General features: G+C 35.8%; 1 protein-coding gene across 6 annotated transcripts in view; it reads left to right on the forward strand.

Annotated features, from left to right (window-relative positions):
- The window catches only part of RYR2 (ryanodine receptor 2), a 783,951-nt gene that overhangs the window by 358,216 nt on the left and 410,745 nt on the right, over positions 1–14,990 (forward strand). For all 6 annotated transcript variants that reach the window (XM_073011864.1, XM_073011860.1, XM_073011862.1 and 3 more), the window contains one exon: positions 9,197–9,271. In XM_073011864.1, coding sequence (XP_072867965.1) covers positions 9,197–9,271 — 75 coding nt within the window. The remainder of the gene's footprint in view (positions 1–9,196; positions 9,272–14,990) is intronic.

The following is a 14,990-nucleotide window of genomic DNA, read 5'->3' on the forward strand; positions in this document are numbered from 1 at the left end:
CATTTATAATATATTTTGTTTAGATTATGAAATAACTACTGGTTTTTGAAGGGATAATTGAATTCTGTGGTGTGTCACAGAAATTCTGTGGGATATTCTGTGATATATTCATTGAAAGTGGAGTTTGGATAAATGAAGTAGTATTTTATTACTGCCCTGCATTGCAGTAACTAAAATACATTGATATGGCTTCTTCTTTGTCCCTATTATATTCTACAGTAACATGTAATTATAATATGAATTGGCAAGGAAATCTTCAGAGCCTAGTAAACTGTTCTTCTCTATTTTTAACATATGTAATGGATTCATGATCAAAATTTGATGTGACTAATTGAATTGTCTTTTATTATTATTATTTACCTCTTCTGGTGTTCAGTATTTGTTATACACTTTTTCTTGACAAAAAATGAAACCAGAATGTTATGTATTCAGAAAATAGGGTTCTGAATAGTTCTGTATCATTTCCCCATTGCTCAAAAGTCATGGTAAATGTAAAAAAGAGAAAAATAAAGTTCACTTAGAGCCCATCTCAAAGTGTCTGTGATGCTGTAGTAATAATAGACTATGTAAGCTATTCAGCATTACTGCACTAACCTTGTCAGGGCTTTTTTATGTTGAAGAAACAAAAGTAGATTGAAAAATGCCCCAATTGTTCTTTCATGTGGCTTTTTTGGATAAGCCAAGTGCTCTGAAGCACTGTAAATTTGTCTATATTTCTCGTAAGGGGAAAAAAGATCTGTCACAGTGTAGATATGAATTCTAGATTTAGAAATGTTATTCAAGATAGATAAGGTGAGACATTTCTCTCAAATTATGAAAGACCCTAGACCCTGGATTTTATTCAGCTAGCTTTCTCTGAGATTAAAATGACCAATAATATGGGTAGAATATTCTAGATCTAGGGTCAACCAATCAAGGTAGTAGGTCAAATCCAACCCACTGCCTTTTTTTGTAAATAAAGTTTTATTGTTACGCAGCCATCCTATTTTTAAAAACATGTTGTCTATGTTTGCTTTTATATGATAATAACAAATAATGGGACAGAGACCATATGGCTCATAAAACCTAAAATATTTACTAACTGGCCTTTTACAGAAAAAGTAGGTCCGCTTGTGTTTTAGACCACCCTTTCGTGGTGGCAATGAAAGTCATAGTGGTGGGTGTCAAGTCCAACAGTTCTAGAGACAGTGGATCCCTATGCTGGAGCTACAGGAAGGGTGACAAAACAGGTGACTTCAGAAGAGGATTTAAATAAGAGAGAAGGTAGGAAAAGAAGTATTCTTTTAATCTACATAATGTATGCATTCTTTTCAGAGCTTGAATTTTTTATAGTGTCATTTTACAAGTGTTTGCAATGCATACACAATAGAATATTATACAACCTTAAAAAAGAAGGCAGTCCTGTCATTTGCAACAACATGGATGAACCTGGAAGACATTATGCTAAGTGAAATAAGCCAGATACAGAAAGACAAATACTGCATGATTTTACTTATGTGTGGAATTCAAATTCACGGAAGGAGAGAGAATGGTGGTAGCTAGAGGTTGGAAAGATGTTGGTCAAAAGGTACAAAATTTCAGTTAGACAAGAGGAGTAAATGTGAGAGATTTAGTATATTACATGATGACTGTAGTTAATAACCATGTATTCCATACATGGAAATTGTTAAGGGAGTAGATTTTAAGTGTTCTTGCCACAGAAAAATAGTAAGTATGAGAGGTGTATTTAGGTATGTATGAGTATGTAGGTATTCCACAATGTATACATATTTCAAAACATCATGTTATACATTATAAATATATGCAATTTTTGTTTGTTAATAAAAAAAAAACAAACAAAGTATATTGCTGGAGATGCCCAAGAAAGGCATATTGACTAGTATGTGAATTTTAAGACTGCAAATATATTCAGAATCATTTTAATATAGAGGACTACTAAAAGCAAACTGAGGCTCATCATGGCTCATGCTTATAATCCCAGCACTTTGGGAGATTGAGCTGGGCAGATCACTTGAGTCCAGAAGTTCGAGACCAGCCTGGGCAACATGGTGAAACCCTGTCTTTACATAAAATGATACAAAAAATCAGGCAGATGTGATGGCATGTGCTTGTGGTCCCAGCTACTCTGGAGGCTGAGATGGGAGAATCGCTTGAGCCCAGGAGGCAAAGGTTGCAGTGAACGAGATTGCACCATTGTGTTCCAGCCTGGGCGACAGATTGAGATTCTGTCTAAAAAATAAAAAAAGGAAAGAAAGAAAAAAAGTATGCAGATATGCCTGAAAAGGAATGCTGATGTGTAAATGTATCAGTTTGCTATCCTGGAGGGAAGATCTTTAGTTTTCATTAGATCTCAGTGACCATGTGACTCCATAAATGTCAAAAACCACTGCTGAAGAATATGCTGGGCATAATGGGACAGGTAGACAGGGGAGGTAAGCGGAGTAAGGACATGCCATTTTGTGAAAATGCTCATGCAGACCTGTGGAGAGAATCACATAGTGAGGAACTGAAACCTCTATGGCAGCCATGTGATTGAACCATCTTGAAAATAGGGCCTCCAGCTCTAGTTCAAACCTCCAGCGACTGCAGCCCTAGCTAACATCTTAACAACCTCACAAGAGACTCCAAGGCAGACACCAAGCAATGAGCACCTAGTTAAAATACACTGTATTCCTGACCCGTAGAAACAGTATAAAATAATGTGTTTATTATATTATTTTTTTCGAAAAGGAATGCTGAGATCTTGCCATTGAATTGCAGGGGGAGGTTAGCACTGAAGTGACTGATTTATGATGAAGCTATTAATAGGTAGGCTTCATTTCCTAGTTATGTTGTCCCAAGCAATTTTATAATTTAGAGACTTTGAATATCAATAAGTATATAATATGATTGATTTAGCAACAGTCCAATTCAGACAAAATATTATTGAGTCTTAACTCCCTATATGAAAGGATTGAATATAAATTATGACCATAATCATGGTCGTGATCATCACCATCACTATCTGCACCCTCAGAGCTGACATTTGTTGTGCAAAGACTCTGCTAAGTGGTCTATGTGTGTTATATCACTCATTCATTCTTCACAGTAATCCAGTGAAAATTATTCCCATTTTACGTATGAAGAAAACGAGGCAGAGAGGAGGTCAACAGCTTGCACAAGTTCACACGAAGAAGTGACATCTTGAGGAAGTTAGTAACAATCAAATGTGAAAGTGAGTCATCAACTGTTAGTTGCCCTGCAGAACAAGCGAGAGAGTAACTGTGATGTCATTGGTTCACAGAGCCCTGTGGCGGCACTCACAATGAAAGGAAGCGGTTTCCTTGCAGGTTGGAGGTGTCTCTTACAGTGTGCAGTCTTTCATTAATAATGCATTTGATGATTCTGTACTAAAGTTCACTAATTAGAATTGTGTGCCCTATAAAATTTTATTGTAAATATATGCCCAACTGTCAAGCTATGAAGAATTCATAAGGATTTGTGCTTTTATTAATATGCTAATGCTAGTCCTTTCTGGGCCTCAGATTCTGAAGATGAACTATCCTAGCTGTCAAAGTGCCTGCTTTTTACCGAGAAACAAGTGGTTCGACAACTGAGATAAGACTCAAATTGTGTTTTACAGCCCAAAATATGAAAATAACTAATTTTATATCAGTGGACAATATTATAATAGTTATGAACAGCGGAATTGATGGTATCATGGGAAGAATTTGTACTTAGAATAACCTTAAAGGGCCTCTTCAGGCAGTTTTATGCGATCAGCCTGAAATATGAGTTCCTTAATGAAATGTATTATATTGTGGGATAATGTGTTATGTAGGCATAACTTACAGCCTGAAGTCTGAAATCTTTCAAAATGCTGTTGAACAAGCTCATACTGCTGGTTATTATATGTGCATATTTTTAACATTCCTATTCAGTGAAATTACAGTGACTTTGACTTTGTCTGGTTTATGAGATTAAAATTTTTAAACAAAATTCTGTTCAAAATAATAACAATGTCCAGTTCTTTTAGCACATACTTATTTTCCCAGTAGCTGTAACACTGTTTTAGTACATTGTAAAAATAGTCTCCAGTTAACAAAGAGCTGCATGAGCTCTTTTGTATTTTCATATCCATCGACCTTCCTGAATTCTGGCATCCTTCCTGCCATTTGCATTAAAATCCCTTGTGATGATTAGCTCAAAAGGTGCTGTTGCTATCAGTCTGTGTAATTTCTTAGAGAATCTTTCTCCCTTTTCAGTCTTCCAGCTGAAAGGGCATTTGCTCTGAGTATAATCGTTTATTTGTATGAGTTCAAAGTTGGTAATACCATTCGGTAAACTTGTTGTCTTTAGGACAATTGCCCTTCTAGACTCTGACTTGATACTTGAAATGCATTGCAGGGAAAAGGGACAATCCCTTCATAGAGCAGGTGTATTCCTCTAGGTGGGCTGATTTCTAAATGAGTTTGAATGTCCTTAATGTCCTTTATGATGGGACTGAAATGCCTATGTATTTAAGATCTTGATATTGTAGTGCCAATTTTCAGTCTGAAACAGCCCATGAAGACTTGATTAGACAACCATTGACATTCTGCACTTGCTGTCTTTTAAAATTTTAATAAAAATACCATTAGATTTTTATAAAAGATCATTGTTAAATTCAAAAGGTAAAGTTATCAAAGTAAAATATTTGTGTGGTAATTCTTCACTTTATTGTAGAAATCCATATAATTTTACAAAGATATATTATTCAAGCTATTTGTATCTTAGAGACCTTTTTAAAATTTTTTGAGCTTAATTTCTCTATACCTTATGTAATTGTTCCTCTAATGTAATTAATACTAATAGTTTGATGTTCATTATTTGACAACTTTCTCCATGCTCATACAGTTATATGTTCGCATATATACATATATGATAGATTTTTAGTGATAACTTGCACAGAAAATGTACATAGTTTACACTTCCTGCATCTTTTCTTTTTCTTTTTCTTTCTTTTTTATTATTATTATACTTTAAGTTCTAGAGTACATGTGCATAACGTGCAGGTTTGTTACATATGTATACTTGTGCTATGTTGGTGTGCTGCACCCATCAACTCGTCAGCAACCCATCAACTCGTCCTTTACATCAGGTATAACTCCCAGTGCAATCCCTGCCCCCTCCCGCCTCCCCATAATAGGCCCCGATGTGTGATGTTCCCCTTCCCGAGTCCAAGTGATCTCATTGTTCAGTTCCCACCTATGAGTGAGAACATGCCGTGTTTGGTTTTCTGTTCTTGCGACATTTTGCTGAGAATGATGGTTTCCAGCTGCATCCATGTCCCTACAAAGGACACAAACCCATCCTTTTATATGGCTGCATAGTATTCCATGGTGTATATGTGCCACATTTTCTTAATCCAGTCTGTCACTGATGGACATTTGGGTTGATTCCAAGTCTTTGCTATTGTAAATAGTGCCGCTCTAGTTCAACCATTATGGAAAACAGTATGGCGATTCCTCAAGGATCTGGAACTAGAAGTGCCATATGACCCAGCCATCCCATTACTAGGTATATACCCAAAGGATTATAAATCATGCTGCTATAAAGACACATGCACATGTATATTCATTGCAGCACTATTCACGATAGCACTCCTGCATCTTATTTAACAGTACATCATTGAGTTTCTTCCTCTATTTTCTGTTGGTTTATTTTGTTCTCTATTTCATGTCTTCAGGCAGTTCTTTATTTATGTTTTTTATTTAATAATTAAAGGATTGCAGATTAAAAGTGTTCAAAGTTTACCTGTGAATCATAGATTTGTAAGATTGGATTAAGAAAATGTGGCACATATACACCATGGAATACTATGCAGCCATAAAAAAGGATGAGTTTGTGTCCTTTGTAGGGACATGGATGCAGCTGGAAACCATCATTCTTAGCAAACTATCACAAGAACAGAAAACCAAACACCGCATGTTCTCACTCGTAGGTGGGAACTGAACAATGAGATCACTTGGACTCGGGAAGGGGAACATCACACACCGGGGCCTATCATGGGGAGGGGGGAGGGGGGAGGGATTGCATTGGGAGTTATACCTGATGTAAATGACGAGTTGATGGGTGCAGCACACCAACATGGCACAAGTATACATATGTAGCAAACCTGCACGTTGTGCACATGTACCCTACAACTTGAAGTTTAATAATAATAAATTAAAAAAAAAAAAAAAGTACTTTTCTGTTCATTATATTCTAGATAGAGTATAATTTTGATTCCCTCTTTGTCCCATGAATTATTTAGAAGTTTCTTCATTTTCCAAGTTGTCAATTTCTTGTCTTTTCAGTATTTGTTTCTAATTTTGTTGTTTATGTTCAGAAAATATGATGAGTAAAAGTCTTTTAAAAATCTGATAACATTTTCTTTGTGGTCAAGTAAAAAACCCTTATTAAAGGTCAAATGTATTTAAAAAGCTGTGTCTGTGTGTGAGTGCATCTATTTATATATGTGTATATATACACACAGACGTGCACAATGTCTGTGTTTTGTCATTCAGTCTTATTTAATTAGTCTGAGTGTGCATTGGACTTTTTAAAGCTTTCCAGGTGATTCTAACATACAACCAAGGTTAAGTACCATTGCCAAAATGAAATAATGGATCTAGTCAAGTGGTTTTCAAAATATGGACCATCAATATCACTTGGGAATTTGTTGGAAATGCAGATTATTGGACCTCACCCTAAGATGTGGCCACTCAGAAACTCTGGGGATGGGGCCAGCAACCTCTTTTTAAAAAATTATTTTAATTGACACATAATTGTACATATTTATGGGGTACAACATGATATTTCAATACATACATACAGTATAGAATGATCAAATCAGCCATTGGCATATATATCAACTCAAACATTTATAATTTCTTTTTGTTGGGAACATTCAAAATCTTCTAGCTATTTGAAAATATGTGATAAATTGTTAACCACAGTCATGCTATAGTGCTATCAAATACTAGAACTTATACCTCCAATCTACTTGTAATTTTTAAATGACATTCTATCATTCATAGCAACATGGTTGCGCCTAGAGGATGTCACTTACCTAAGTCAGTGGCTCTACACTGAGGGTGGTTTTGGCCCCAAAGGGACATCTGGCAATGTTGGAGACCTCTTTTGGTTGTCACAGCTGGTGGGAGGCTACTGGTGGCATTTAGCTGGTAGAAGGCAGTGCTGTAAAGATCCTGCAACACACAGGACAGCCCAATAGAGAATCACGCAGCCCCAAGCATCAATAGTGCTGCTGTGGAGTAACTTACTTAGACCGTGCTTTCCGAGGCTTGGCTTCCCATTACAACCAGCGACAGAGTTTTTAAAGTCCTGACTCCAGATCTGTTTAATGTCATTGGGGAGGGTGCACATGAGGATTTCTAAAAACTATCCGTGTGAGTACTTTATGCAGCAATAGTTGAAAATCACTGTTATGGATACTGGTTATTGATGGCAAAAACTGCAATAACTTTTGTACCAACCTACTACCTAAAACTCTTAGGTCCTAATGGATGGATTAGGGTGATCCTGAACCAACTGATCAAATTTTATCTAAAGAAATAGACAATTATGTACCCCTGTTGTGTTATAATGGGAAGTACAAACAGCAATTTGTGAAATGTTCTTGCCAAAATTCAAACTTGGACAAGCTTCTAGATTTCTAGATCTCACTACCAATTTAGAGGGATGTGTTAACAACAACAACAAAACAAAAAAATAACACCATAGGAAGGCTGTTGGTCAAATCTAGAATGTAGAAAGTCCTCCAGGACATATGGTGCAGACTGATTATCATCTAATAAATGGCAAGAAGGGAAGACGAGAGGAATGGGGACTATTCTAGAATAAAAGAAACTGAAGACCCCTAACTGATAAATGTGTCTTTTTTGTAACTTGATTTGAAAAAGCAACAAGGGAAAATTAAAAACATCTGTGAGGCAATTTGGGACGTTCAAACACAGACTAGATATTTCATCATATCAAATAATTATTTTTAGAGATGCATGTGGAGGGGTAAGTAGAGGTTATAGGTAAAACGCGGTTATCCCTATGTTGATGTCCCATCATTGTTGATGTCATGTGCTAGGTGTATGGGGATTTATTTTAATATTATCTTTATCTTTGTGTGTGTTTGAAATGTTCCACAATAAAGACAGAATGGGAAGGAATATCTAAACAGGTAGGAGGAAAGGCAGGCGAGAATGGTGTTAGAAAAACTTTCAAGACAATAGGAGTTTCCATAGTGTTAAAAAGAAAGTCATGGATTTGGTAACATGAAGGTCATTGATGAGTTTAGCAAAATCTGTTTCAGTGGAGAAATGGGTCTGGAAGCAAGATTGGAGCCCACTGGAAACTGACAGGAGTAGACATGGCATTACTGCTGTGTGTGAGGCAGGATAGACTTTCATGTGTTTACATAAGACAGACCCTATAGAGAGGAAGATAGTTAACACTCAGGGAAGAAAGAGGGAATGTGCATCAGCTTTGGTTTCCAAAACAATCTCAAGGCGTTGGTGCAGTCATTAATTTGGATAATTATAGCAATTACTTAGCATTATGTATGACATATTAACATTATTATTATGAGGGTTTTAGAATTTAGGTGCATGTGATATGCATCCAAAGAAGTTCCATCTTTGACTTTTTGGATATTGATATTTTGATATAAATTGCAGATTGCAATATTGTTAAAATATTAAGAATTTATGTTCTTACATTTCTTTAAAATGCTTTAAATAATCTAAAACAGAATTTGGAAGTGCAAATATTTATATACATATGTCCAAATAATGATACATTAAACTATACCTAAACTTTTCACAGAGTACTTTCATGGACCTAAGTTAGATAAGTAAGGTGAAATCTATTCACTGGGAGGGAGGGATGGGGAGAAACAGAGAGAGAGAGAGAGAGAGAAAGAATGAATGAGATTAGAGGGAGAAAATGGCAAGAGAGAATATGTTTAAATCATTGTTTATTCAGGGAAAACTTAGGTTGATGACTGTTACTGTTATTTTGGTTATTTTTATTTCCAGCTATACTGTCTCCTGCCAAAAAAGTATAACTTTAACTGTTTATTCACAGGCCTTTTCTCTTCTAATTAGCTTCAAAAAATTAGAATCCAAAGAATGAAACGTGTTTAACTCACATTTGGGCTTTTGTTTGTTTGTTGAAACAGAACTGTTCATTATGAAGGTGGCGCTGTGTCTGTTCATGCACGTTCCCTTTGGAGACTAGAGACACTAAGAGTTGCGTAAGTAGAACTTCTAAACACAGCCTAATGCACCAAGTGTACCAAATAGCTCAGTGTTGTGCTTCCATGTCAGCTGGTCATGCTGAAAACTACAGCAAGCAAGCGAACAAAGGAAACACCGAGAAAGTGGTGGAGATTTTCTCTTTTGTCTATTTCCGTTCACCTACCTTTATCTTTTCTTAGCCTCAGTTCACCAGCTGTCAAACCTGAGAAATAAGCAGTAATTTTGTACAGTCTGCTTTCGTCTTGAGCCTCATTCGATTTTTTAACATCATCTCATCCCAGACCATGCATCTCTTGGCAGAAATGGCTACTAGGACAGAGTGATGTAAGATTTGGAGACAAGTTCTTTGCAAGCCTGTCGCACATCTCAGATCTGACAGACTGTGGATTTAACCTTCTAAAAGTACACTTAAAACAGGAAACTTGAACATGAGCAGTAGGACAGAGTCATTACTGGAAGTCACTATATTTACTTAAAAATCACTTGATAGCTAAGTACAAATCTGCATTGCAATAAAAGTCACTGTGTATTCATTATAGTAATGAGAGTTTTTATATATTAATATTTATGAAACATATAAATGTATAAAGTATATTTTTCTGATGACTTGTCTGAATATTTCCTTTTAGTTCCTATAAATGAGTACAATATGATGATGAAGGTGTCATTTTGAACTATTTTAAGTAGAATTAAAATGTCATATTTTATTTTTTAAATAATTGGAATCTTTAGTCCTTTGCCTGAAAGCAGTAAATTTTCAATGTATTTGTTTCCTAGTATATTGGGTTTTAAAGACTTTATTGATTTAGAATGATAATTGATTTGTATTGGGCTTTAAAGACATTATTGATTTAGGATAAGAGACTCTAAGGCTGGGAATGAGGGCTATCTTACTCTAGTATAACTGTCTTTTTTTTTTTTGAGATGGAGTCTTGCTCTGTCGCCCAGGCTGGAGTACAGTGGTGCAATCCTGGCTCACTGCCAGCTCCGCCTCCCAAGTTCACACCATTCCCCTGCCTCAGCCTCCCGAGTAGCTGGGATTACAGGTGCCCGCCACCATGCCCGGCTAATTTTTTGTGTTTTTAGTAGAGACGGGGTTTCACGGTGTTAGCCAGGATGGTCTCAATCTCCTGACCTCATGATCCTCCTGCCTCAGCCTCCCAAAGTGCTGGGATTACAGGTGTGAGCCACCACTCCCAGCCTGTTCTATCTATCTTTATAGACATTTTATTTTGAGATTATTGCCTGTCTAATGGTGATGAGAGTAGTTTAGTGGCCTTCAGTTGTTTTTGCTTATGTGACCCATACAATAATTTTGAAAAACTCTGTATATTCTTGAACATTGCGAGGTTGACATAGAAATCCTTTATTGGTTTAGATGCATAGAATATAACTTCCAGTGGGCTGAGCACGGTGACTTCATGCCTGTAATCCCAGCACTTTGGGAGGCCAAGGCCTGTGGATCCCTAGGTCAGGAGATCGAGACCATCCTGGCTAACACGGTGAAACCCCGTCTCTACTAAAACTACAGAACATTAGCCGGGCATGGTGGTGGGCGCCTGTAGTCCCAGCTACTCAGGAGGTTGAGGCAGGAGAATGGCGTGGACCCAGGAGGCGGAGCTTGCAGTGAGCAGAGATTGCACCTCTGCACTCCAGCCTGGGCGACTAAGTGAGACTCCATCTCAAACAAACAAAAAAAAAAAAAAAAAAAAGAATATAACTTCCAGTGTATTTTAAATAGTGATACTTTAAAATAAAATGGTTACATCACCCTTTCCAAAGTATCCAACTGACTGTAAGTAATGCTGGTTTAATACCTTTGTTTACTGAAAATGTTCCTCTTTAACAATAAAAATATATATCATTCAGTTTTTCCTTTTTACTACATACTACTCCTGTGCAACAAAAATATTCAGATAAATTAATTTCTTATATTTCTTATGTTAGTAAGTCTATAACTTTAAAAAGTTATTCTATATTGTCATTAATAACTAATTAATATTATTAAATTTCTTTGATATAGAGGCACAATTGATCAAATCTACCTAAATACTAAAACTTTTGGTAAATACTCAAAAGAAAATTTTTATTAGAAATGCATATCATAATGAGATGGAAAAGAAGAGACAGACTTCTAAGGAAAACAAAGGAAAACTCATAGCTTTTATATGTTTTGTAATTATTCAGATAATTTAAGGAAAGGGATTTTAAGTATTACTCATTTTTTTTACTTTGGGTATTATACAAATGAAAGATCAAAGAAGCGTTTATACTAATTAATTGTATAAATAATTACTAATTATATATATAATTAAATTGTCACTCTAAGTGCAGTTTAGAGAGGTTGTGTCGCCCTTATAAAACAGATTGAAGGTGTGTTTTCAAAATTTAGAGACATACCTGTACTTCATGATTGAGAGCTTAAAGAAATATTTATCTTTTTTGTAGAGAGAGACCCTAAATCTATCTTATTTTTGGTTAAAAAAATAGCACAAGAGCTTCTGAAAACCTGACAGGACTTTGTTTTTATTGTTATCAATATTATTGATGAGCTGTGACTACATAAATCTAGATTATTCTGCAAACTTCTGCATTAAGTAGGCTTGATCCTGTCTCTCCACTGTTGCTTATGTTTGTATTTTGAAATAGAAGTTTGGAGTTTATTTTCACTTTGATTATGGATGATCAATATAAAGAAAGGACATGATCTTATGGTCAGTCACAGGGGAAAAGGGATGCTAATTGCTTCTCGGAGTCCAGATGTCACTGAGGGGAACACCACAGAGAAGGCAGAGCACGCAGGTTTTCAACCATTTAGCAGCTTAAAGAGAGATGTTTTGCTCTTCTCTGTGACCCTTGATTAAATGTCACCTTCCTGTCTAGCAGTAGGAAAGTAGGGGATTCATATGTATAGAATATAATTATTTTAAGAAGTTTTTCACATTACACTGACTCTTTAACCTACTTTGGCTTTATTGTAGATATGTAAATCGAGCTACATTCAGTTTAGGGGCTTTTAGTTTTTTGTTTTTTTTTTTTCTTTTTTTGAGACGGAGTCTGGCTCTGTCACCCAGGCTGGAGTGCAGTGGCCGGATCTCAGCTCACTGCAAGCTCCGCCTCCCGCGTTCACGCCGTTCTCCTGCCTCAGCCTCCTGAGCAGCTGGGACTACAGGCGCCGCCACCTCGCCCTGCTAGTTTTTTGTATTTTTCAGTAGAGACGGGATTTCACTGTGTTAGCCAGGATGGTCTTGATCTCCTGACCTCGTGATCCACCCATCTTGGCCTCCCAAAGTGCTGGGATTACAGGCTTGAGCCACCGCGCCCGGCCGGCTTTTAGTTTTTTAAATTAAATCCCTTTCATTCTAGGAAGTTTACGTGTCTTATATGCAATGGCCACATAATTACTAATTTCGCTTTATACTTAGGAATTTATAGTGAAGATCCTGATTTTGTTTATGATACAATTATATTGCCTAATGTCAATGTTTATATTCAGTATTTGGGATACTCGGTCTTCTCTTTTCTCCAATGAGATCCTAAACTATATATTTGTTGTAGTTGATCTGGTCCATTCATTATATATTTTATACTGCATACACAAATAAAACTATTGTCAAAAGTTTTTCAGTATCATAGCCTTTTTAATAAATGGTTTTGATGTAGGGAGTTAAATTGAATAGAAAATGCTCTCCTATATTGTACTCCAAGGCAAAATTATAGGGATATTGTAAGTGAGATATATATTAGTTCCTGTAATAGGAATAATCATTGAAATAAAAACTATGAATTAGATATAGTTCAAGTTCTATTTTTTATGTTACAAATAAACAAAATTAAAGGGTGATATATCATAAAGAAGTACTCACTCTTCCCCAATTTGCTTTGAGGTGATTTTGAGTAAATATCAATAATACGTAGGGCACAGTTTTTGATGTTACCATAGGAAATTGCTTTCTAAAACTCCATTACTATTGCCAATTTTAGTTTTTCCTACATATGATTTTCTTGTCTCTGGATACTTTTGGGTTTGCCCTCTCATTTGGGAGGAGGTGGAGGTCTGGGCATGTGAGACCAGGCTAGTTTGAGTGGCTGGATAGGAAAGCAAATGTGCTAATGTGCTTAGACTTTGCAATGGTTTTGCCAAAAACTGGCCACATTCGTTCCGTTTCTACCAGAATCCTCTTAGAGACTTGAAAGGAGCACTGGTACATATGAGTTCTAGTCAATAGAACTGAGCCCAGAACATTTTCCAGATGCACTAGTAAATACTATGTATCTGGTCAAAATTTTGAGCTATTTTGAAAAGGAAGGTGTGTTCTCTGATGATTAAGATGAAATATTATTTGGAAGTTATTCATTATTTCCAAAATTAGTATTTTCCAAATATTTCATTGTTTTTCAAATAATGGAAACAAATATTAAAAATAATTGTGGCTGGGCACAGGGTGGCTCACGCCTGTAATCCATCACTTTGGGAGGCTGAGGGGGGCCGATCATGAGGTCAGGAGATCAAGACCATCCTGGCTAACATGGTGAAACCCTATCTCTACTGAAAATACAAAAATATAGGGCATGGTGGCATGTGCATATCCTCCTGGCTACTCGGGAGGCCGGGACTACAGAATCGCTTAAACCCGGGAGGCGGAGGCAGAGGTTACAGTGAGCCAAGATCACACCACTGTACTCCAGCCTGGGTGATAGAGCGAGAATCTGTCTTAATAATAATAATAATAATAGTGGTTTTCATAGTATTTGCAAACAATACACTTAATTTTATAAGAGGAGGATTTTTAGAAGCTTGTTTATTTCCAAAATAGAAATACTTTAATATGCTATTATTGGTAACAAATTTTAATTTCATTTTAAGACAATACTGTGTTATCTCGTTTTATGAGTACATGGTTATTAACTTAGTTGGGGGACTTTCCAAATTAATTGTCCTTATAAACAAATTCATGTGAAAATGAACTTGTTATAATATTCTACTGCTAATTTTCTATGCTAATATCTCAAGTCAGAAATCCAGGTTAGGAAAACAACATTAAATTGATTTATAATTTACTAAAAGATTGCTAGCTTTGAAACAAGTGTTCTCAATTTGTAGAACACAAACATTTTTAATGAGTCCATATAAACCCAAGTTTATTAAGTAATAAGATTATAGTGAAACTCTCCATATATTTACTTTTTCTTTGACTCATTGTATTTTGACAAAATCATCCACTGTAAACTGTCTTTTAAAAAGTTATCCTTATGTTTCATTTTCTGCTTGCTGTTGACATATGAAGCTTTACAACATGCATTATTTTTAGAGTATACACTTTTTCTTCATAAAATATCTGGCTGTATACCTTTTGTGCTTTTTGACCTTGAATTGGAAATTATCTAATGTCAAATTTGCCATTTCCTTTTTATGTTTATTTGCTTGTTGAATCTTTTCTACTCATATGTTTTTAGTTTTCTTGCATGCTTTGATCTTAAGCTTGTCTCTTCTCAATGATATATATGGGCTGTCCTCACTTTGCATGGTATGGTGTTAAGGGAAAGTCATGTACAATAGAACTGTGCCATGGCTCTGCACCTTAGCATGGTTAAAGCTCCTAAATGCACAACCTTCAGTTAACAAGGTAATGTGCAAAGCAAGAACAGCTTGTATTTTGATTTTTCTATTTTATCCTACCTGAAAGTCATTTTATTTATTTTTAATAGACAAAT

Source organism: Chlorocebus sabaeus, chromosome 25 (assembly GCF_047675955.1).
Source record: "Chlorocebus sabaeus isolate Y175 chromosome 25, mChlSab1.0.hap1, whole genome shotgun sequence".
Taxonomy (NCBI): Eukaryota; Metazoa; Chordata; class Mammalia; order Primates; family Cercopithecidae; genus Chlorocebus; species Chlorocebus sabaeus.